The sequence below is a fragment of the Pelodiscus sinensis genome, chromosome 24 (assembly GCF_049634645.1).
Source record: "Pelodiscus sinensis isolate JC-2024 chromosome 24, ASM4963464v1, whole genome shotgun sequence".
NCBI classification, from domain to species: Eukaryota; Metazoa; Chordata; order Testudines; family Trionychidae; genus Pelodiscus; species Pelodiscus sinensis.
The window spans coordinates 17,520,080-17,545,462 of NC_134734.1; the positions used below are offsets into that span (position 1 = coordinate 17,520,080).

At 50.2% G+C, this 25,383-nt stretch overlaps 1 protein-coding gene across 2 annotated transcripts in view; it reads right to left on the minus strand.

Annotated features, from left to right (window-relative positions):
- The window catches only part of RHBG (Rh family B glycoprotein), a 46,615-nt gene that overhangs the window by 20,580 nt on the left and 652 nt on the right, over positions 1-25,383 (minus strand). For both annotated transcript variants that reach the window (XM_075907010.1, XM_075907009.1), the window contains exons 2-5: positions 6,406-6,592; positions 4,911-5,061; positions 3,036-3,183; positions 706-872 (exon numbers count right to left, since the gene is read on the minus strand). In XM_075907010.1, coding sequence (XP_075763125.1) covers positions 706-872; positions 3,036-3,183; positions 4,911-5,061; positions 6,406-6,592 — 653 coding nt within the window. The remainder of the gene's footprint in view (positions 1-705; positions 873-3,035; positions 3,184-4,910; positions 5,062-6,405; positions 6,593-25,383) is intronic.

The following is a 25,383-nucleotide window of genomic DNA, read 5'->3' on the forward strand; positions in this document are numbered from 1 at the left end:
ATGGGAAACATACGGGTGCCCTGAATAGTGATCCCTGGTACCACCTGCTCACCACAGTACCCACCCACCCTCTGGGCGAGGCAGGTCTGCCCAAAAGGAGCCTTCCTCTTGTGAATCTTGGGAGGTCGTGAGGCACAGAGCGCTGGGAATACGTCCTGGAGCCCCCAAAGCCTGAGATTCTTGTTGGAAGCCGGGAAATGTGGCTGTCAGGAGACTTGGGGGCATGTGTGGCGGGAATGGGCAGTGGGTGACGGTACGGCTGGGGGAGGCAAGCCCCCAACCCCGCCCCCAGCTCCGCACCTTCTGCCCAGGAGATGCCCCCAGCATCACAGGGAGGCGAGACGGTGCATGGCCCCAGCCTTTCCGCCCTCAGTAGGCATTCTGGGGGTGGAGTCTGTGCCGGGCGAGGCTGGTGGTTTGGGAAGGCAATACCTTCCCTTGCCTAGTATACCGGACACCCATGGTGGTAGGTATCAAAGGCCAAGGAAGGCTCAGACTCCCCTAACCCAGAATTTACCCTTACTCCCTCTCTTCCTTCCAGCCAGTCCAGTGCTCCAGGGATTGGGCTGGCTATGGGGTGGGGGTGGAGGGAATTCAGGGCTTGAAGGGCTGGGGGCTAGCCTCCCCAAAGTGGGGCTCATCCTTCCCCCCCCCCCAATGCTGGGGTGCAGCAGCAAGAAGAGAGTCATCACTGAGTTGTCTCACCATGTCCAGTTTGCCTTCCTCATTGACGAGGGCTGAGATGGCAAAGGTGGCCAGGGTGCTTGCCGCCAGCGAGAAGTACGTGTTCATGACTGTCCGCAGCTGATCGTCACCATGAGCTGTGATCGCGGAGTTAAAACTTGGCCAGAAGAGCCACAGATAGATTGTTCCTGCGTGGGAAGGAAAGTCGGCGTTGAAAGCAGATTTCGAAGGTGGGGAATTTCTCCCCACGCTGATGGAAAATGTTCTGTGAACATTTTGACTTTGGTCAAAAGCCACTTCTTGTCAAAACAATGGGAAACAGGTCTTTGACCAAAAGGAAAAGGGTCCTGAATGTTTTTCTTGAAATGTTCGGGTACGTCTACACTACATGCCTCTGTCGGCAGAGGCATGTAGATTTGTTTGTTCAGCAAAGGCGAATGAAGCCGCGATTTAAATGATCGCGGCTTCATTTACATTTACATGGCTGCCACGCTGAGCCGACAAACAGCTGATCAGCTGTTTGTCGGCTCGCGCGCTAGTCTGGACGTTCCCCCTGTCGACATCAAAGCCCTTTGTCGGCAGCCCCGGTAAACCTCATTCCACAAGGAATAACGGGGCTGCCGACAAAGGGCTTTGATGTCGACAGGGGGAATGTCCAGACTAGCGCGCGAGCCGACAAACAGCTGATCAGCTGTTTGTCAGCTCAGCGCGGCAGCCATGTAAATGTAAATGAAGCCGCGATCATTTAAATCGCGGCTTCATTTGCCTTTGCTGATCTGTCTAATCTACATGCCTCTGCCGACAGAGGCATGTAGTCTAGACACAGCCTTCCTGTTTTCCATTGAAAAAAACAGAAAACAAAAGACTAGTTCTGGATTTTGGTTAAATCAAAACATCTTTTTTACCAAAAATGTTAAGTTTCTCATTTTTTCAACCAAATATATATATAAATGAATGGAAAATTCTGAGGGGAAAATTTAAGTTTAATTCAAACTCAGACTTAGGTTCGAATACTCACTCTAGGGGTACATCTAGACTACAGGCTTTTGTCAACAGAGGCTTTTTTGACAGATACTGTCGACAAAGCTTCTGTCAACAAAGAGCGTCTAGACTACATCCAGTTCTGTCGACAAAGCAAGCTGCTTTGTCGACATGAGAGTGTAGACACCAAGGACAGTGTAGATGCAATAACGCCTTCTGTCGACAGAACTCTGCCAACAAAAGGTGTTATTCCTCGTAGAATGAGGTTTACCGCCATCGACAAAACTGCCATGTTCTGTCGATGTTATGCCAACATAACTCAGCGGTAGTGTAGACGCAGGTATAATTTTGTTGACAAAAGTCCACTTTTGTTGACAAAACCCTGTAGTCTAGACCTACCGTGGAAGACTCAAAATTCACTTTTCTGATTAAATTGTCAAGTTTAGTTTGATGCAAATTCTCTCTCATCTCATCTCATGGAACTGCTGATGAGCATGTTTATTGAGAGAGTTGTTTACTATTTAACAAAGGATTTTTCTCAGTGCCCTGAAGTACACATGCTTTCTTGCATTGTTTTGAAACTTGCTGTGACTTGTTTGGAAGTGATGGTCAATACTACGGTTACTACTTTTACAAGACTATAATACATTTTGTACAAAACATCCTTGTGAGATATCATTTGAAAACTCATAATCTGCTGAACATTATTGTCCTGGTAAAATATGTGTAACAGCATTGTATGTAAAGTTATATGTTTCTACTGTATAATATTGATGCAACATGTTCCCTAGCTAAAAAGGCAGGCCCAAAACAGTTCTTCAGAGACAAAAACACATTGGAGCCTCTAGCCACACATTAAAGAGCTACTACTGGTTTAAGCGGCCAATTTGGGGTAATCCTCAAAGAGAGGAGGCTGATATAAGAGACAGAGGCTCCACTTCATCTCTCTTTCTTCAGTCTCTCTGCTTATGACATCAACAACTTTCAGACAACTGAACTAAGGGAGAAGTGGTCTCAGCAGCCGTTCAATGGCCCAGATGGTATCCTGGGTAAAGTTACACTGGGACAGGGTTAATGGTCCAAATTTGGGGCCATCTGAACCAAATTTGGGGCCAAAGGAATCTCCTGATAAAGCCACCTAAAATATCACAACAAATGGTCTGGTAGCACTTTATAGACTAACGAAACAGCTAAATGTTTCATTAGTCTATAAAGTGCTACCAGACCATTTGTTGTTTTTTTCTATAACGGACTAACTCGGCTACCCCCTGAAGCTCCTAAAATATCACAGTCATGGGTTTTGGATTCTTCTGATGTTATTTTGCCCACATCTGGGGCTTAAGCTACATACATGTGTTCCCAGTCCTTACCAATCATCGCAAAGAGATCTGAGTGGTACACAGAGCCTTCCCTCTGTTTGCTTTTGTCCAGCTGGGGCCGATACAAAACCCGAGAAACCATCAATCCAAAGTAAGCTCCAAAAGTGTGGATGGTCATAGAGCCTCCAGCATCTTTTGCCTGGTTGGTACAGGAAGCAAGGCATAATGGTGAAAAGGGGGCAGGAGACCATATAGTCTGTACCAATGTTCCCTCTAATTTTTTCCATCCACATATGGAAAAAAATTTGTTATATGCACCAAGGTATGTGCAGATGTGCACCACCTATAGAAACACATGCTGCCAGTTGTGGGCACCGTGGGCGCTCTGCTAATCAGCTGGGCGGCATTTGCATCTCTCCTGGGTGGCCACCCAAGCGCTCGGCTTACAGGGAACATTGGTCTGTCCTACCTCTGGGCAGTGTGTTTTCAGCCCAACTGCTCTCAACGAAGAAATGGAGATCGACAATTTGGAAATGTTTTCTGCTGGTTTTGCTAAATGCTTTGATGGGGTTGAGGGTGGGGAGAGGAAAAGAGGGACCCTAAAAAATCTTTCAAAATCTACACATTTAACTTGAAAACTCTTTTGCATTTGGAAGCTTCCTTGAATTTTATTTTTAAAACAGTTTAAAATGCTGGATGGCAAACACAGTGTGGCAAAGCTCCGGTTGTGCCCCGAGAACACTGTGCTTCTGGAGGACAGTATTTGCCTTAGAGGCTTGCTGTGACCCTCCACATGGCCTCTTCTTTTCTAAAGACAAGAGCCACATCCTGCTGAGCTGTACTCATGATCGTCTAGTCCAGTGTCTCTCAACCTTTTTTTATAAAGTACCTCTTTTTAAAAAAAAAAAAAGTACCCCCTTTAAAAAAAAAGATATAAGCACCCCCAGTAGCTACAGTTTTCAGACACACACAAATTTTTTCTATTATGGCAACACATTTGTTTAAAGAACTTAATGGTAGCCAGGCGGGCGATGAAATTTTGGGAGGGTAAAAAGCACAACAATAATAAAGTGCTATAAAACAAAGATTCAGTTTTCTCCAAATTTCAGTTGTGTTGATGTAAACCCCTCCCCCCCGACGTCTCTCTAGTACCCCTGAGAGTACTCGTACCACTGGTTGAGAAACACTGATCTAGTCCACAGGTTGGAGGGATACCCCTCCATAGTCTGGTCCCCGCTCTCAGGGACAGACTCTGCAGTGGTGTGGGGAGGGTTGGGGGGAACCTGGGCCCACCCACTTCTCTGGGTTCCAGCCCAGGGACTCTTAAGCAGTGACAACAGGCAGGCGTTCCTCTATTCCCAGTCTAGCAGCTTCTTCCCTGGGCCATGTCCCCAAACAACCTCTCCCAGTACCTTTCCTCTGCTACCTGCACAAGTCTGTCCTGCTTGTCCGTAGCCCTCTGCCTTACTCGCACTCCTCAGCTCTCACTCACAACACCTCTCACACTCAGATCTTGCGCTACTCTGCCTGCCCTGCAGGGAGGCCTTATAAACAAGTCCCAGCAGGCTTCATGAGCTGCAGTTGCCCAGATTAGCCTGCTGCTTCTGGCAAGCTTTTAATTGGCCCCAGGGAAGAGCAAACAGTTCACCCAGAGCCCAGGTTCCCTCCATTAGAATACGGCAGCCAGCTGGTCTGGGTCTGTCACAATAGTAGAGTCATCAAAACAAAAATAGAGAAGGATAAAAACCACTCCAAAACAAAATGAAAATAATCACATTTTTGAGTCAAATTAAACATTTTGTTTGGATCTAAACAATTTATTTAGCCACTGATCTGACAACAAGATGGATATTTGCTGAGGCCACGCCACCCCCCTTAGAACATTCCTTCCCCTGGGGAACAAAAGAGCCATCAAAAGTGTCTTACCCCAATGAGGCTGAGAAGGATGTATTCATTAATACCAAAGAGGGTGACTTCAAACAGGGCCATCAGCAGCAGCTGGACAGGGCTTGTCTTGCCCAGAACTGCCCCAAAGGAGATCAGGACAGCTCCGGAGCAGAAATCAGCATTGATCATGCTAGGAGGAATAGGGAAGAAAGTAGAACAGGTTGCAATGGATTGTTACCCCGGGTAGAGTTCCCTCTGGATTTCAACGGTGCATGAACCCTTTTCCCTAGGTGAATTTCAGCCTCCAGATTGTTTAATGGGCATGGAGAAGATTGGGCACAGACAATTGGCAACATTCACAAGGATGCCCAGGATAAAAGACATCCAAAGAAGGAATGACCGAATCGGTTAAGCAAGTGTGACTGGAAACTTTGGAAAACAAATGCTAGGCTCATCTATTGAATGGCCGGAAGGGCTAAAAACTTAGCTTAAGGGTTTTGCATCTATGAAATTCCTTGACCTGTTTTGTGAGTCTGCAGGAGACCAGATGATCTATTGGTCCTTGACAGCCTTGATCTAATGGGTGAAAAAAGACCTATCATTATTCCTTGTAGCCTCAACAGAGATCAGAGAACATTGTGCTAGGCTAGGTGCTGTCCACACACACAGGGAAAGGCTCTCTGCCCCAAAGAACTTGCGGTCTAAACAGACCGGAGAAATGAGCTCTTGTTTACCCTACATCTCGGATGGGAAGCCGAAGCCCAGAGACATAAAGAGTACAAGGTCACGCAGGGACTCTCAAACAGACACAGGATTTCAGCCTAGATCTCCCCCCTCCTCCTCCTCTGCCAAATCCTTTTTTGAGGGCTGGATACATGAGCAAATCAGGCTGAGGCAACACTGCAGCCTTCTCAGCACAAGTATTTCGGATGTGAACACCTGCCCAGCTTCCTGGCTTAGAGCTAGAACCGAAAGGAAAAGATGGATATGGTAGGGCTTGATCCCTACCTTGCCAAATATCTGAGTCGCTGGCACCAACTTCCTCATTTCCCTGGTGGATGCTCGAACCCTGCTTTGCCCCTGGCTCTGCCCTACTCCACCCCTTCCTCAAGGCCCCACACCTGCCCTGCCACTTCCCACCATGTTCCGCCCCCTCCTCTGAGTGCACCTCACCCTTGCTCCTCCCTTCCCCCCGCTCCTCTTGCACATCTCTAAACAGCTGAGTGTATAGGACAGGAAGGCGATGAGGGGTAGTGGGAGGGGTTGATCCATGGAGCTGCTGGTGGGTCCTGTGCACCCACTATTTTTTTCCATGGGTGCTCCAACCCTGGAGCACCCCCAGAATCTGTGCTTCTCTGAACCTTTACCCTTGCAACCTCTGTGAGACAGAGCCGGGCTCTTCTCCCACTTTTACCAGTGCGGAGCTGAAGCACAGAGATTTACCCGCAGGTACACAAAGAATCGGGGTCAGAGCTGGGAATACCCCTCCACCCAGACACCCTTCCTCTCTGACCCCTGGTGGCCGGTCGCTCACCTCTCTATTCCGATGTGAATCTTGCCATTGTGGAAAGAGTGGAAAAAACCCTGGATCAGCGTAGACCACTGGATAGCAAATGCTGCAATTAGGAAGTTGAAGGCCACGCTGCCAAACCCGTAACGTTTCAGGAAGGTCATCAAGAAGCCGAAGCCGATGAAGATCATGGTGTGGACATCCTGGAAACCTGGGGAAACATAGCACATGGATTTGATCATGGAGGAGGCAGGCGGGGAGGGGGGAGGTACTCGTCAACAACATTTCTTAAATGTTTATTCCCCCCTCCCCCCAAAAAAACACCTTCAAGAGTTGATTGATTTTTGACACGCTCTAGGACAGTGTTTCTCAACCAGTGGTACGAGTACCCTTAGGGGAACTCAAGAGAAGTCTGGGGGGGTACGTCAATACAACTGAAATGTGGAGAAAACTGAATTTTTGTTGTAAGTTTTACAGCGCTTGATTATTTTTGTACTTTTTACACCCAAAAATTTAATCTCCCACTTGGCTACAATTAAGTTGTTTAAACGAATGTGTTGCAATGGTAGAAAAAAATTGTGTGTGTCTGAAAACTGTAGGTACTGGGGATACTTATATTTTTTTAAGGGGGTACTTTATAAAAAAAAGGTTGAGAAACACTGATCTAAGTTTGGTAAAATAAATAAATCCTCCAAACCAGGATGCGGGGAAATCCACACAAAAATTTTTGTTTCCTTAAAAAAAAAAAAAACTGAATTTGAGACTGCTTTGGAACTTCAAAAAGGTTTTGAACTTCTGTCAGGAGTAAGCGCCGGAGCATCTGCCCCTGAGGCTATACAAACACTGCAGGGCTAAGATAATGATCTCAGCACAAATGAGCTCAGCATTTCTCAGGACCCTTTCTTTCCCTCTCTGCTTTCAGAGGACCCAGACCAGCCCGGAGCACAAGAGCAGCCGAGCGACCTTGATGTGTCATATGGGCCCTTTCTCTGGCCCTGGCCCATGGACCAGTGACCCCGCTGGGTGGCTGCTCCGCAAACACTGGGACAGTGTGCCTCACCGCTTTGTTCCACCGCGGTTTAGGTAACATGTAAAATGCCGAGTCCTGACATTGAAGAGCCTGTGACACATTTTGCAAGAGCTCCGGGATGTGTCCTGGACAAATTCCAGCTGTAGCACCTTTCCCCACCCTCCTCACCTTGCAAAGAAGAAATGATTCCTTTTTCTGAAGGAAAGCATCAGAAGCTCAGTGCTCCCCCACAGAGCTGGCTGCATTTCAGTGGCAGAGGGAAGAGGGAGAGCGGGACAGGTGATCCCAGTTTTGTAAAGTGTTTTGGAATTCCGCAGGCTGGCTAGCACTACTGAAACTAAAGGGCATGTCTACACGACAGCATTTTTTCGGAAAAACGGTGGTTTTTCAGAAAAAAAAGTCACTTACGTCCACACTGCAATTGCGTTCTTTCGGGGGAAAAAACCCATGAAAGGACAGGGTTTTTTTTCCGGCATTGGTAATCCTCTTTCTATGAGGAAGAAGCCTTTTTCCGAAAGAGCTCTTTCGGAAAAAGGTGTCTGTGGACGGGGAAGAGGGAGTTCTTTTGCATGAAGAGGAAAGAAGAAAAAGCACAGGTGCCCTGGTGACCATTCCATCCATAGTAATCACAGCTGACATGCGAGATAGCATCCATTCAGTGTGGATGCTATCTGTCAAAAAAGCAGAAGGCTGTTTCGATGCACTTTGGCTATATGGATACTCTCCTTCAGAAGAAATTTTTTCAGAAGATCTCTTCCGGAACAGCTTCTTTTGAAAGAAGCCTGCAGCCTAGACATAGCCTAAGTTTTGATAAGAAGCATGATGAACAGCTTTGTACTGGAAGAGGTACATGGCCACAGACAACCTGCAGGGATACAGACAGTAATTCCCAGCCTTCGCATAGTACATTCCCTGCCTATGTCTCCCCTTACAACAGCAGGCATTGATACAGACCATTGCTAGTTCTCACGATTTTATCACAAGGCTAGTGGGGTGGGAGGTTGAAATCAAAACTGCTCCAAGCCCTTGCATTGGTGGAGAAAAGCTTGAAAGTGCACATGGCACAAAGTGCCTCTAGAAGGCTCAGAAACCAGGCAGAAAATAGAAATAACCTAGAGTGGGGTTTTTTGGTGTGTGTGTGGGGGTGGGGCTGTATATCTCACAATTTCATTATTTCTTCTGGGGCCTGAGCCATAATTTTTTGAACCCCCAAAATGTTGCCATTGCCTTCATTTTGCAAATGGGGAAACTGAGGCACAAAGCAGCGACAAGATTTGCTGAAGGCCAGACAGCAAGTTAATGGCTGAGCTAGGAAGGAAACTAAGTTCTCATTACTCTTCATCTCTTACTGTACTCATTAGACCATGTGGGCTGTTTTCCAGCTCTCTCGGTTGTGAATCCAGATGATGGGTTGAATCACCAAAATGCCCTTGAGGCTGTCCCCCGGTGTGCTGATCATGCCACTGACACCCGCCTTCCTGCTCCTTAGGGCTCCCTAAGCCCTTCCAAAGCTGAACTGGGTCAGTGTCTGTTTGCCCTCTAGGAGGCTGGTCACCCCATCTCTGTACCTTGGCTAGGGGAGACCCGAACTTCTGGTCCAGAAGGACAAGGTGGTGGGGACGCCCAGAGGGTAGGAAAGCAGGTATCAGGGGCATGATCGGCACATGGGGGGACAACTCCAAGGGGAGTCACCCTGTGTCAGTCCCCACTGACTCCGAGTAAACGATTGCCAGAAACGTGGCCTGCCACACCTACAGTGGAACCTGGGAGCCAAATGCGGGGAGCTCTGAAACCAGGGAGCCAAATGCAGCTAGGAGTACAAAGGTCGAGTGGTTATCGGGCCTCTCCGGTTTTCATTCGCACCAGTGCAAAGCTCGTGCAACGCACGATGGGCCTGATTCTCAGTCCCACTGCTGAAGTCCCTCCGCACTGATCTGACAGCGAGAGCCCCCTTTTACGAGGCTGGAGCGGCCTAAAGGGGCCTTTGTGGGAATGAGAATCAAGGCATCTGCAGTCGGAGGGCGTAGAAAGGAGTGTTACTGACATGCCTGGGGGAGGGGACGTGGGTCTACAGCCGCGAACCAGAGAGCGATGCGAGTGCAAGGCCTGCTGCGTTCTCTGAAATGAGCCTCCCCCCCCCCCCCCCCGCCTTCACCACCCTCAGGTTCTGCCAGGTTCTTTGCCACCCCCCTTGTTCCAAAGGAGCTAACCCCCTGGGCGGGTGTCAACCGCCCTCGCTCCGCTGCAGTCAACGGGATGTCGCCGCTTCACGCCAGCACAGCACCTGGCCCTGCGTCTCGTCACCTCGCTGCTGCCAGCATATGGAGCTAACACTCGGCGCTGGCACATCACAGGTACAGGGCCTCGCTTGCTAATGGCCTCCAGCCGCACCCCTGTGTGCGAGGCAGCGAAAGCGACTCTGTAAATATAGACTCTGCAGACGCATGCTCGTGAGGCCGGTGGCGCGGTGCAGGAACAAAGCAAGGAGTCAGCCCGCATCCTGGGGAGTGGGTTACTCAGGTGTGAAATGGGTGTGGAACGGCACCTGGACGGTTCTTCTTTACCCATTACACTGCTCTGGCCGGTGTTAAAGGGGAAGTAGATTAATTACACACCAGTTAAGATCCTGCTTCCCCTGCCAGAGCTGTGTAAGCAGCCATGTAGAAATCAGGGTTGGGGAGCCCTTTTTGAGTCAGGGGCCGCTGACCTATAGAATAATCAGTCGGGGGATGCACACAAGAGAGAAGCCGCTGGGCCTTAAGTTCCTAGGGTTGCCAGGTGTCCGGTTTTCTCCCGGACAGCCTAGTAATTACGTCTTCTGTCCGGCAAAAAAGCCCCTGAAAATACCGGACATGTAAAATGTCCAGTATTTTCTGTTTCTTTTGGACGGAAGGCTGGTGGGGCCATTTTCCCCCTGCTGCATCTGGTGGAGGCAGAGGAAGCGGGTGAGAATTTAAAGACGCAGCATCCTTTTTTTTTTTTTTTTCTCAAACAATTTTCTCCCCTGCTGTGTTCAGGATTTTTTGTGAAGGTATCTGGCAAGCCTACTTTCTTCATCTCAGCGGGCTGCAAGATTGTCGTAACCAAGACAATATCCTGGGACAGGGTCCTATTGCTCACTGCACTTGCATGCCTAAAATGTGGGGGGGGGGCCGATGGAACTGTAGCTGCACCGTGATTGGCTGCAGAGGGAGCGCACGGCTCTCACAGTCAGTGCTGTGTGCAATCCGCCCGCCCCTCCCTTCACCAGCGGACTCTGGCAACCCTGCACATGAGCAACGGTCAAGCAAACGTCTCGTGGGCCACACATAGAACCCTGACGGGCCACATGCGGCCCTCAAGCCTCAAGCTGTCCTCCATTGGCCTGACCCCTGCTATGAGGCAGGTAGGTGGACAGAAGCAATCTCCTGTCCATCTATCCATGGCCTCTTGGAGAGACGGATTATCTCCACCAAGAAAATCCCCTTGCATGGATGCAGGAAACATTCACACGCCAGTGGCACAGCATAGATCTATGCCAGGCCCCATTCATTCCGGACAGGAAGTACGGGTCTCTCTGTGTTGAATGGGGAGAGAGCGGAGAGGGGAGGAGGAATTCGCTTTCAGCTCTGGGTGGAGTTCGAATTGGCAGGTGAAACAGGGAGAACCTGTTAAGCATCAGCCTCTGGCAGCCTGACTCGCTCCAGCTGCAGGGATGCCTTCACCAATGCGGCCTTCACCAGAGCCCAGCCCTCCTCTTGCGTAGGAATGGGCATGGATCGTGGGCTGTCGTGTGCCGATCCGCCCAGTAAGGGGAGTCCTAGAAAGCCCAAAAGTTCCCAAGACTGGTAAGATGCAGGGTTCCCTGCAAGCTTTTGGTTTTCTCCCTGGAGCATAGAATCAGAGAGCACTAGAACTGTGTGATGGGGCGTTGGGGTTTCCCCGTCTCCTGCACCCCCAGGCTGTGTCTACACTGGCCACTTATTCCAGAAAATCAGCCGCTTTTCCGGAATAACTTGCCAGCTGTCTACACTGGCCGCTTGAATTTCTGGAAAAGCACTGACAATCTACTGTAAGAAATCAGCTGCTTTCCCAGAAATACTATGCTGCTCCCGTTCGGGCAAAAGTCCTTTTTCCGGAAAACTGTTCTGGAAAAGGGCCAGTATAGCCAGCACAGTAGTGTTTTCCGCAAAAAAGCCCCGATCGCGAAAATGACAATCGGGGCTTTTTTGCGGAAAAGCGCGTCTACATTGGCCACGGATGCTTTTCCGGAAAAAGGGCTTTTCCGGAAAAGCATCCTGCCAATGTAGACGCGCTTTTTCCGGAAATACTTATAACGGAAAACTGTTCCGTTTTAAGCATTTCCGGAAAATCATGCCAGTGTAGACGTAGCCCCATAGTGGCATGAACAGACTCCACCAGCCAGTAGAATAGAGGGAGTTTATTGCTTCTCCAGGATACAGCACAGCACAGATGTAACCTGGTTACAGGGCAGGCCTAGGATGCCTCAGCCCCCCTTGAGATGGGGGTGACTGGGCCCCTAAATTCCAGCCCCTTCCCTAGGCTGTCTCCTCCATGATCCCAGACAGACACTCTAACCATCCCTTCCGGCCCTGCCCCACAGCCAGAGGCGGCATTCCACCTTCCTTTGTTCCTCTCCCTGGGAGGTAACCGGTAGAACAGGTTACCTCCTTGTTCCATCAGGGTGGTACAGACAGCAGCCAGTGGAGGTCACCCACAGCCCAAGCCTAGCAACCAGCAAGGTACCCACACTACGTCACAAACTGGAAGGGGCCTCAAGAGGTCCTCAGGTCCAGCCCCCTGCCCTCACATCAGGACCAAGCACCATCTATCATCCCTGACAGGTGTCTGTCTCACCTGCTCTTAAATATCTCCAGAGATGAAGATCTCACAACCTCCCTTGGCAATTTATTCCAGTGTTTAACCACCCTGACAGTTAGGAAGTTTTTCCTGAAGTCCAGCCTAAACTTTCCCTTTTCACATCCCCATGGTGAGGGAGGAACCAAATACAAATGAAAGATCCTGCTGCAGGACACTTGATCCAGAAAAATAGGAGGAGGTGGGTAAGACTGGGGAGGAAAGTCAGGCGTGGCTCTGGATGAGCAGTTCACAGCTGTCAGTAGCAGACCGGGGGCCTGCCCTGAGCCCCGTACACTAGGCAACACTGCCTCCCTATACAATATCGCTGAGCAATTTATTAGGCCAACCTTTTTTTAGAAGTAACTGCTGATTCTCACATCTCAGAAGTCAATGGAGACAGCTTGATTTACTCCAGCAGACGAGCTGGTCCAAATGGACCTGGATGTATCTAAAAATCAGAGACTTAGGGCTTATCTACCCTTAAAGTGTGACAGCATCATGAAGCCACTGTTGTGTTTCAGCCTAGGCCAGGGGTAGGTAAGATACGGCCCATGGGCCAGGTCCGACCTGCCAAGCCCTGCCACTCCCCCACTCTCAGGCCACTCGAGACGTCGGGGTGGGGGAAGCGTGTGAAGTCATTTGCTGTTCAAGTAGCTGGCAGATCCCTCCCCCTGCCAAGGGTCCGTGAACAGCGAATGATTTACGCACTCCCCCCCTTCCAGGTCTCGATTGGCCTGGGGGTGTGCGGCCAGACAAAGTTTCTTCCCTCCCACAGGGGGAGCAGTGCCTACAGGGAACCGCCCCTTCTACCCGAGGCCCCGCCCCTTCCAGGGGGCTGGAGCCAGCCTGCAATCATGAGCCAAAGTTTGTGAAGTGGCCCCCACCTGCAAAAATTATTGCCCACCCCCGGCCTAGACACTCCTACGCTGATGAGAGGGTTTCTCTCAGTGGCGCAAGCAATCCGCCATCCATCCCCTGGCACTGTCTACGTGGGGGGTTCGTTCGTGGATTTCTCATGCACCTGAGCAAAGTGGCGAAGCCGACGTCGCTTTCCAGTGCAGAATTCAATAAAAACAAAGGCCTGGTCCGCACTAGAAAATTGCATGTGTAAATCCACACCCGAAGCGGCGTCGGGACGCTGACCTAAGTCCCCAAGTAGCACAGAGCTCAGAGAAATCCTGTTGATATCGCTGCGGCCTCTCAGTGAGGTGGATTATCTGTGCTGACAGGAATACCCTCCCGTCCCATCGGCATAGGTAGCATCAGGGTCAGCCTGAGGCGGGCTGCAGCAGCTGGCGCCCCAGGCGAAACACACGATCGGTACCCCCACCTGCATGGCCATTAATGGAGTGATGTCGTCATTGGGCACTCCGAGCGCCCCATGACATCATCATCAGGTGCCCCGTTGAAGGCGGCGCCCTAGGCGATGGCCAAGTCGGCCTACAGTCACGAGCCGCCCCTGTAGCATCCACCCTGAAGGTCGTGTTTACAGCCATGCCACTGTTCCCGCACCTGAAGCAGAGCCCTTGAATGCTTGTTTCTGTCTGCAACAGAAGTTGATCCAGTAAAATATTCAGCCCGGGGTCCGGATCCAGCCCCTCACTTACCTGGATCCAGCCCCCAACGCTCCTGCATCCTCCCTCCTGCTCAGACCCCACACATACTGAACCCCTCATTTTGACCCCACCCCAGAGCCTAGGGGGGCCACACAATGTATTAGCCTGCCCCCCCGGCTCTGAGGTGGGGGCAAAATGAGGGGTTCAGTACATGGGAGGGAACTGCCAAGAAGTGGGCTTAGAGTGTGGGGTCTGAGCCTAGAATGTGGGGACTGTCTTTCTGTGTCTCCGTAGGGCATCATATCAGTGAGGTGGCTTTTTTTGTTTTCTTTTGCTTTTCACTTTTGTGCAGCCCCTTGGCTGATTTTTCTGTGGGTCAGCGGCCCCCGACCCAAAACAGATCCCCCAAGCTCCCACCCCTGAAGATGTGGCCTCACTACCTTGTGTCTCTCTTATCCTGGGACTGCCACTGCTGTAACAACACTGCCCCCCTAATTCCCCTGTCACTTGCTTTGGAGCCTTCGTTTCCTTTCCTTTCATGCCGTTCTCCTAGCTAAGACAGTGGGGCTGGTTTTCAGGATTCCTGTCCGTGTCTGATCCGTGCCTGTTTCAAATCTGCTGCCAGGCGGTTTCGCTGGCTGCCCTTAGCAATTTGACCAGGACATCAAGATTAATGATCCTGACTCTCGACAAGAGTCACGGGACTTTCCATCTCCATGTGTGGTCAGAGCTGGTGTTTTGCAAGAGCGCTCGTTCCAAAGAGCACACCGCAGCAGCGCAGCGACCTCTCGCCCTCTGCCCGGCTGTCAGCACCGGAGAAGGAAGCTTCTGCCGTGAAAAATGACCGATGAGATAGGACTTTGATTGGAAGCTCTATACTCTGGGCTGATGCAGCACCTTGCACTCTGGGGTCTTGCTCTAGGGTCCCAGCTGGGAGGGCGGGCAACACTGTGATACCTCTAAGGAATAATTTACAGAGGATAGTACTAAAAAGTAATTCTAATTCCGGCCCTACTAAATTTGAGGCCTGTTTTGGTCAAGTCACAATCATAGGATTTTTTTAAATGGTAAATGTCATGAATTCAGATATTTCAATCTGCCATTGCAAGGTGTTGTCCTTGTTGGGGTCCTGACCCACAAAGGAGTTGTGCAGGGGAGGGAAGGGCATGATTGCAATATTGCTACCCTTACTTCTGTGCTGCTGTTGGTGGTGGTGCTGCCTTCAGAGCTGGGCAGCTGGAGAGCAGCGGCTGCTGGCTGGGAGCCCAGCTCAGAAGGCAGAACTACCGCCAGCAGCAGCACAGAAGGAAGGATGGGATGGGACGGTGTTGCCACCCTTATTTCTGCACTGCTGCCTGCAGAGCTGGGCCCTCAGTCAGCAGTTGCTGCTCTCTGAGGGTGCGTCTAGACTGCATCCCTCTGTCAACAGAGAGATGTAGATTAGGCACGTCGAAATTGCTAATGAAGCAGGAATTTAAATATCCCGCGCTTCATTAGCATAAACATGGCCACTGCTTTTTTTCAAAATGAAGCTTTTTCGGGAAAAAAACAGCAGTCTAGACACGGCTCTGTTGACAAATAAACCCTTTTTCGACAGATCCTGTAAACCTCATTTTTTGAGGAATACAGGATCTGTCGGAAAAGGGTTTTTCGACAGATCCGCGTCTAGACTGCTGTGGTTTTTTTCGAAAAAGCTCCGTTTCGAAAAAAAAGCGGCGGCCATGTTTATGCTAATGAAGCGCGGGTTATTTAAATCCCCGCTTCATGAGGAATTTCGACGTGCTTGATTTGCATCCCTCTGTCGACAGAGGGATGCAGTCTAGACACTGCCTGAGTGCCTAGTGCTGAAAACAGCAGCACAGCAGTCAGGGCAATATGGGGAGGGTGTTGCCACCCTGACTTCTGTGCTGCTGTTGTGGGGCGCTGCCTTCAGAGCTGGGCACCCGGGCAGCATTACAGCCACTGCTCTCAAGTTGCCCAGCTCTGGAGGCAGTGCAGAAGTAAAGGTGGCAATGCTGTGACCCTCCTAAAATAACATTTATGAACCCGCCAGCAACTCCCTTTGGGGTCAGGAACCCCAGTTTAAGGAACACTGGTTGCTCTATGAAATCTGTATGGTACAGGGTCAAAGCACACAAAAGGCCCGATTTCACAGTCCGTGACACGTTTTGCATGGCTGTGAATTTGGTAGGGCCCTAACGATAATGCAGAGATCCCAATGGAGATCTGTAGAAGTCAACAGAAAATCTCTCTTGGACTTTTGCAGGTCAGGTCTTAAGCCATAAAGTGGTTGTGGATCAGGGTTCGTTTGTGACCGATCCACACTGGGTATCAATTAGATCTGGATAGAAAAAATTCCAACCAATGTTTCATTCGCTTTTCCAGTCCTGCGACGTTGAAAAACTCCGGGGGCGCTGTTGGGTTTTTCTGGGTTTGACTCCTCTCCATGGAGAATTTCAAAATGTTGGGTTTTCGTTCCAAACAGGAGGGAAACCTACATTGAAATCCTCCATATGACAGAGCTACTTCCCCCAGTATGTATATTCCACAGTGGCCCATGATGACAGCCAGGCAGCCTATGGGAACATAGAATAAAGTTGTCTTCAAAGGGCAATGAAAATGGTTAGGGGCCTGGACCGACTGATTGATGAGCGACCAAGATGTTTGTGTCACGTGGCCGAGCAGTGGTTACTACCAACCAGAGCCCCCAACCGAGGCCAAAGGCCAGTTGGGTTAGAGGCGGTGTGTGCAAAACCAGGCTGAATCTCTCTAGTCCCGCATTCTCAGGACTTGACCGGTTCTGAACAGGAGAATTTTCTGGACCAGAGGAGGTCACTGTTGTCTAGGTGCATGACCCACATTCCCGCCGCTTGCTGGGCTGCTACAGGACATGTAGGGATCAATCAGAGCTAAAGAACAGCGCAGAACCCTGAGCACTACGACCGGGGGCTGTGAACAAACTTTATGGGACCGCGGGAAACTTGGTCACGCCCATGAAAAGTGGACATCCGGCTGACAAAAATCGCAGGCCTGTACATGGAGGGGAAGGGGTGCAAAGGGTGCAAACGCCCCTCCCCCAGTCCCTCACGGTCCCCCCCATGGGGCCTATTTATGCTGCCACTGGCTGGGGAAAGGCAGGAGCGGCGCGCTGCCCCGGCCTCCCTCCCCTGTGCTCCGGCCAGCCAGGCTACGGCTGATTTCCCTCCGTCCTTCCCCCCGGAGCAGTGCACATATTCAGGCTCCAGCCCAAGCTCAGCCATCACTCCTGGGGGGGGAATGTGTGGGTGAAAAATCAGCCGCAGTCTTTCCCCGGCCGGCCGGAGCATGGGGGACAGTAGCAGCTGCCAACGCCTCCTCTGCAGCCAGCGGTGGCTGCAGCAGCACTGGGGGAAGAGGGGGGGAAGCAGGGACAGGGCTGGTGGGCGTGAGGCTCTGCAGCCCACGAGGGGAGGGCTCAGGCTGGCACGACGGGCTGGGGCCAAAGCCAGAGCCTGCTGATTGACAGCCCAGCCCCTCACATTGCCAAGGGGGAGGCAGAGCAAGGCCGACAACGCCTGCTGCATCAGGCAAGATCCTGGCCGGCCCCCTCGTGCCACAGCTCCGGGTAGCCTGCACCCCACACCTACCCACTGCTGGGTCCTGTCCCTGCAGGGCTCCTCAAGTTTGCACACAGACAACCCATGCAGGTGGCTTTTTCTCCTGCCCCTGATCTCCCCAGGAGTCCTGTCCGGCCGTCAGAGCAGGGGAGACACCAGACTTCCCAGACGTGCCACTCGTGTGAACTTGGGCACAACCCTGTGTTGCTCTCTAACCCAGCGCTCCCCTCTGTAAAAGTGAAATGAGTGTCTTGAGGCAGCGTGTGCGCGAAATGAACCCGAGGGGAAGAGCTCACTGGGAGCTGGGCCGGGGGGGGGAGTAGGGAATTCCCAACTGGAGACATACTTGAGCTTCATCTCATGGAGCAGAGCTCTGAACATAGTAGCTGCAACAGCCGGGTAAGCTGGGGGCCTGGCTATTCTGAGAATGAACCTAGAAGAGCAGCTACTAGCCTGTCTGTCTCTGAGCGGCTAACCTGGGTCCAGGGCCGGCCCACCTGATTTTGGCACCCGAGGCAGGGAGCTCAAATGATGCCCCCATGCCCGCTTGCAGGGGCCAAAACTTTGAAAGGTCTCAATTCTGCCTTCTCCCTGTTCTACTCCTCTCATGGCACTGCTCTGCTACCTACCCCAATAAAGGAGACCTAACAGCAGCAGACACAATTTTCTACACTGGGTCCTAGTGGCGCCTCCCCATAGTCTGACACCTGAGGCGGCCGCCTCAGTTCACCTCATGGTAAGGCCAGCCCTGCCTGGGTCCCATGCCACTCTCTGGTTTTAGCATGCTAACGCCGGGTATGTCTAGACTACATGCCTCTGCCGACAGAGGCATGTAAAATAGGCTACCCGACATAGTCAATGAAGCGGGGATTTAAATATCCCCGGCTTCATTAAAATAAAAATGGCCGCCACGCTGTGCCGGCTCAGCTCATCATCGACACAGCGCGTGAGTCAAGATGCGGATCGGTCGACAGGGGAAGCCTTTGTCGACTGCTCCCTTATGCCTTGTGAAATGAGGTTTACAGGAGCGGTCGACAAAGGCTTCCCCTGTCGACTGATCTGTGTCTTGACTCACGCGCTGGGCCGACGATCAGCTGAGCCGGCACAGCATGGCGGCCATTTTTATTTTAATGAAGCCAGGGATATTTAAATCCCGGTTTCATTGACTATGTCGGGTAGCCTATTTTATATGCCTCTGTTGGCAGAGGCATGTAATCTAGACATACCCATAAAAACTAGCTTCCGCTAGGGATTGCACCCCCTACCCTCCACTCGTTAGAAGCAAATCATTCTTATTCTTGGGCTGTGCCCAGGGAAACTGTGCTGGGCTCAGTTGAATGAAAGGGTACCTTTTGCTACACATTGCAGCCCCGGAGCACACCAAGGGACTCCACCCTTCTGCAAAGGGCCTGCACGTATGTGTTGGCTTAGTTACACACCACAGTCAGGGTATGTCTAGACCCGTGGTCACCAACCAGTAGATCGCGATCTACCGGTAGATCTCGGAGGCTCTAAGAGTAGCTTTTGAGCCCTCTCTGAACTGCGCGCCTGCGCAGTACATTTACATTAGATTTCCTCATTTGAGGAGCAGCTACTCACCGAGCAACAGCACAGGTGAGTAGCTGCGAGGAATGGTGGGAATATTTTTTTAAAGTAGCAGTATAAGGATTGGGGATAGCAAGTGATGGAGAGGAGGAGAATAGAGAGGGTGGGGCTTCACGGAAGGGGCGGGGCAGTAGCTCTTGGCTTGGTCTGTCATTTAAAAGTGATCTTGGGTATAAAAGGTTGGAGACCACTGGTCTAGACTGCAAAACTCTGTCACGTCCAGGGAACGCATCTGCTTGAACAGTTTCTGAAAAAGCAGGATAGTAATAGAAATGTAGCCGTGTTAGTCTGGTATAGCTGAAGCAAAATACAGGACTATGTAGCACTTTAAAGACTAACAAGATGGTTTATTAGATGATGAGCTTTCGTGGACCAGACCCACTTCCTCAGATCAAATCGTGGAAGAAAATAGTCACAACCATATATACCAAAGGATACAATTTAAAAAAAAATGAACATGTGAAAAGGACAAATCAAATTTCAGTACAGAAGGAGGTTGGTGGGGGGGGGGGAGGTGAATGTCTGTGAAAAAGCAGGTGCATTCTTTCGGAAGCCCTGTATTCATTTGATGAGGAATAAGGGATCTTCTGAAAGAGGTGGTTTCCCCCTCCCACACACATTTGGCCCCATGTAGATGGGCCAAATGTCGGAAAATCTTCTTCTGGGAAAAAAAAAAGCAGAAAAAGGTAGACAAATTGCGTCTCTTTTTCCGGAAAAAGAACACAGTGTAGTCAGTGCCTCCGTGATCCATTTCTGCAGCCTCTGTGCTGCAAGATCAGTTTTGTTCAGCCTGTGCAAGAGACCCACTTCCTTATGGACCTGGCTCGCTCTGGGAGAAAAAAGGCGCGTTCTTAACGAGACTTAACATCCTTGGGCAAACAAGGTGGGAGAGGTAGTATCTGTTATTGGGCCACTTTCCATTGGCAAAAGAGACAAGCTTTCAAGTTGCACAGCGCTCCTCTTCAGCTATCTTCTAATATCCTGTCACTGATAAGGCGACCGCAAACCACAGTAGACATTAACGAAGCCCAGGTAGTTGCAGTTTTAGACACATGTTTGCCAGCAGACTACATTACAGGCTCCCCTATAGTTAAGAACCCTATTTATTTTTTTGCAGTGCCCCATATTTCAGATACACAGGAAGGTGGCATGGGAAGAGAGAGCAATATGACTTGTCCAAGATCAATACAGCAGGTGAGTACAGATCCAGGGCTAGAAAACCAACCCACCTCCTACTCCATGCTGCCGCCTTAGCAGCTCGTTATAGAAATCCTTTGTCTACACAGCTCAGTACAAAGATCTCCTTTATTGGCCTAGGCCTTAGTTATGTTGACAAAGGAACAGCGTGCACGGTGTGAGGTTATTACTAGCAAAAGAGAGATTCAGCGTCAAGCGACAGTCAAACAACGGCTCATCCTCCTGGATATTAACACTCCTCCCGAAGGCTTGTGGCCCAGGATTTCTGCAGCATTCGTGCAATTGGTTTGAGTATTTTCAAAGTGGAGTACAGGCTTCGCTTTTTCTGCAGTGGTTTGAAGCAGTGTTTTTCAACCAGTGGGACGGGTACTGTGGTGTTTTAGATGCTGCTTGTAATTATTAGAACTGGGAGCACTGGCTGTTGGGAATCTGGAAGCACAGGAAACAGGAAGGAGGGGGGAGAAGATGGGCCAGGCCTGAGTGAGAGCTACAGAGGGGAGCAGCAGCAGCTTTGTTAAGAGGTTTCACCTTTGTTAAATAAAGGCCTGTTGAAGCTGGTTACTACCTTGCTTGCATGATACAAGTACCTGCAGTGGTACTCAAGAGAAGTCTGGGGGGGTACGTCAACACAACTGAAATTTGGAGAAAACTGAATTTTTCTTTTAAGTTTTACTGCGCTTTATTCTTTTTGTACTTTTTACACCCAAAAATTTCATCACCTGCCCGGCTGCGATTAAGTTGTTTAAACAAATGTGCTGCAATGGTAGGAAAAAATGTGTGTGTCTGAAAACTGTAGGTATTGGGGGTACATATAATTTTTTTTAAAAAGGGGGTATATATATATTTCTTTTTAAAAGAGGTACTTTATAAAAAAAAGGTTGAGAGACACTGGTTTGAACCATTGCTCTAGAACAGTGGTTCCCAACCTTTTTGAGCTTACGGACCCTTTTTCAATGTATTAAAATTTAATGGACCTTTCCCCCCCTTCGCCCTTGTGGGGAAAAGAAAAGAAAAGATATAAACTTTTAAAACTTCCCAGGGACCCCCTTCAGTACTGTTGTGGACCACCAGGGGTCTGCAGACCACAGGTTGGGAACCATTGCTCTAGAACAGGGGTTCCCAACCTGGGGTATGCGTACCCCCAGGGGTTACGAGAAGCTTGTCAAGGGGGTATGGGGAATATTTGGTAAATAACTAGATTATCGTAATTGAAATATTCCAAAAGTAGTCATGTTAGTGAAAAAGTTGTGGATTCTAGAGTCTTGAATTTATTTCCCTTCATATTGAATAGGAGGTATGGGAAGGTTTATTAAAAGCCAAGAGGGTCTGGGTAAGTTTTGCTGCTATTTTTGTTTTTCTGCTCCGGTCAGTTTCTTTTTTTTTTTTTTTTTGCGCTTAACAAGTTTTGTTGTTATAGGGGGAGGGGGGCATGAGGGTTTTTAAAAAATCAAAAAGGGGGCACGATTCCAAAAAGTTTGGGAACCACTGCTCTAGAATGTTTGGGGCCAAGCAAAGCCCTCTCCTCTCTAAATAGACAAAGAAGCTGAGAAGAGGGGAAATCCAGGGTCTGTCTCTGCAATAAACCTTCCCTTCCCCTGCACCCAGTCTTAGAGTCTGGATCCGCTGGCCCAAGCAGCGGGGCTAACAATTGCAGTGCAGATGTTCCGGTGTGGGCTGCAGTCCTGGCTCTGAGACCCAAGCCCTGTGCCTTAGCCCAAACATCTCCATGCAATTTTATAGCCCATCTCAACTGATCCAGGACAGCCTGGATCCATTGTAGATATTCCCACAGCCGCTGTGCGCCGTGGGAGGTACGTCCACGCTGCAGGCAGAGGCGTGATGGGAGCACGTGCAGATGCACTGTGGCGAGCATTAACCTGCCATGCCTAGGTACCAGCAGCAGTGAAGCCGCAGCAGCACAAGCTCCCAGATGCTCACTCCAGCAACAAGCCCCATGCTGCCACAGCGCCATTCTTAGGGGCATCCAAGCTAGCACAGGAACATGTGTACATACTGCAAGCAAGCTGCAGCACAGGCACAGGAACATGTGTACATACTGCAAGCAAGCTGCAGCACAGACACAGGAACATGTGTACATACAGCAAGCAAGCTGCAGCACAGACACAGGAACATGTGTACATACTGCAAGCAAGCTGCAGCACAGACACAGGAACATGTGTACATACAGCAAGCAAGCTGCAGCACAGACACAGGAACATGTGTACATACTGCAAGCAAGCTGCAGCACAGACACAGGAACATGTGTACATACTGCAAGCAAGCTGCAGCACAGACACAGGAACATGTGTACATACTGCAAGCAAGCTGCAGCACAGGCACATCCTAAGGGATTTATTCAACGGGTTTTGGGGCCAAGCAGGGGTCAGAACCCTGTTCTCTTGCAATCCAGTTTTCTGCCTAGGGAATCTGTGGGTCATAGTGGACCACTAGCTAAATACGAGTCAACAGTGTGACACTGCTGCAAAAGCCACCAACATGATGCTGGGCTGCATGAAAGGAGTGCGGTGAACAAGACACGAGACGTCATTCTTCTGCTCTGCTCTGTGCTGATGAGGCCTCAGTTGGAGCACCGTGTCCAGTTCTGGGCACCACATTTCAGAGATGTGGAGAAATTGGAGAGGGTCCAGAGAAGAGCAACAAAAAGGATTAAGGTCTATAAAACATGACCGATGAGGGAAGACTGAAAGAATTGGGCTTGTTTAGTTTAGAAAAGAGAAGACTGAGAGGGGACATGATAGCGGTTTTCAAATATCTGAAAGGGTGTTGAAAGGGGGAGGGAGAAAAATTGTTCTCCTTGACCTCAGAAGATAGGACAAGAAGCAATGGGCTTAAATTGCAGCAAGGGAGGTTTAGGTTGGACATTAGGAAAAGTTTCCTCACTGTCAGGGTGGTGAAACACTGGAATAAATTGCCTAGGGAGGTTGTGGGATCTCCATCACTGGAGATATTTAAGAGCATCTTAGACAGACACCCATCAGGGATGCTCTAGATGGTGCTTGGTCCTGCCATGAGGGCAGGGGACTGGACTTGATGACCTCTCAAGGTCCCTTCCAGCTCTAGGATTCTATGAACTAGAAGACTATTCTTTGATGCAGCTGAGTGGAGCGAATTTCCCCTGCGCTGCTGCAAGTAGGATTCCCTGCAACCCCCGGCATTTAAGCTGGTTTGGTTTGTCCCAGTAAGAACAGATCTTAACCGAGGAATGCACGAATCCTTGTGCAGCCTGACACCTCCCTGACGGGCCCTTGACTCTTCACCCACCAGCACTGGCTAGTGCTATGTTTGCTGCTGAAGTGCAGGTCCCCACAGAGCCATCTCAACCCAGTGTCACTCCACTGCTTGGTGCACAGAGCTGGGCCCCCCTTTGCTCCCCTGGGAATCAACTGCATCTTTCGGGCTTTAGGTTCTAAATGAGCCCCCAAAATCTGCTGGTCTGTCGGGGTGCCGTGTCGCACAGACGCTCCCTTCCCGGAGGCCAGCTCTGAATTAGAAGCAGAGATCAGGTTTTGCCTTACAGAGGCATTGCCCACTGACTCCCCTGAGTGCCACGCTCAGGAAGGTAATAAGCCATGTGTGTTTCAACCCATGTGCCCGGCACTGGCTTCGCTAGCACCTCCCCTGCTATGCGCAAACTTTCTGCACCAAGAATTAAAGCCAAGATGGTACCCGGCAGCAAGCACCTTTTTGGGGCACTGCTAAGTTCTTAACTTTCCCCTGAAAGGGTACGTCTAGACTACATGCCTCCGTCGATGGAGGCATGTAGATTAGCCAGATCGGCAGAGGGAAATGAAGCCGCGATTAAAATAATTGCGGCTTCATTTAAATTTAAATGGCTGCCCCGCTCTGCCGATCAGCTGTTTGTCGGCAGATCGGGGCAGTCTGGACGTTCCCCTGTCGACAGAAAACCCTTTTGTCGACCGCCCCGGTAAACCTCATCCCACGAGGCATAACGGGGCGGTCGACAAAAGGGTTTTCTGTCGACAGGGGAACGTCCAGACTGTCCCGATCTGCCGACAAACAGCTGATCGGCAGAGCGGGGCAGCCATTTAAATTTAAATGAAGCCGCGATTATTTTAATCGCGGCTTCATTTCCCTCTGCCGATCTGGCTAATCTACATGCCTCCGTCGACGGAGGCATGTAGTCTAGACGTACCCAAAGTCTCATCCGCTGGCCAGATCCCCTGGACCTGTAGTGTACATGTCTCCCTCTGTGCCTGAGCCACCAAGAATGCTGCTCCAGCTGTTGATTGTACATAGAAAGGGCTCAGAGACTCCAGGCATGGGCAAGGCCATCCTTACCCATATGCAGAATGTGCAGCTGAGTAGGGCACCTGAAAATGCGGGGCACCTCTGGGTCTTAATGTCCACCCACCTGCCACTTCCTATCCCTGCTCTGTGGCTCTTGCAGCCTGGGGAGTCTAACTCTGGAGAGGATCTAGTTAACTTTGAAGTTACAAAGCCGGCCGGAGCATTTCGCGGAACACTGAATCTGTGAAAGAGCCATTCAAGTGGGAATGGAGCCATTCGCAGCCATGTGACAACCCCAGGTAGACACTGTCAGTTTCTGAAATCACTGTGTTAGCCGACAGGGCTGTAGTTTAAAATTTGCTGTAAGAATATGTCATTCGTGTGTGGACAGAGACTATAAAATCCCATCTCTAAAAAATCAGGTTCCCGCCTCCCACAGGCTTCCATCAGACACAGGGACACCAGTTTCATAGTGCTGCATCATGCCCCATACGTCCTGGCTACGTCTACACTGGCATGATTTTCCGAAAATGCTTTTAACAGAAAAGTTTTCCGTTAAAAGCATTTTCGGAAAAGCACGTCTAGATTGGCAGGATGCTTTTCCGCAAAAGCACTTTTTGCGGAAAAGCGTCCGTGGCCAATCTAGACGCGGTTTTCCGCAAAAAAGCCCCAATCGCCATTTTCGCAGTCGGGGCTTTTTTGCGGAAAACAATACTATGCTGTCTACACTGGCCCTTTTGCACAAAAGTCTTTCGGAAAAAGACTTTTGCCCGAATGGGAGCAGCATAGTATTTCTGGAAAAGCACTGATGATTTTACATGAGATAGTCAGTGCTTTTCCGGAAATTCAAGTGGCCGGTGTAGGTAGCTGGCAAGTTTTTCCGCACAAT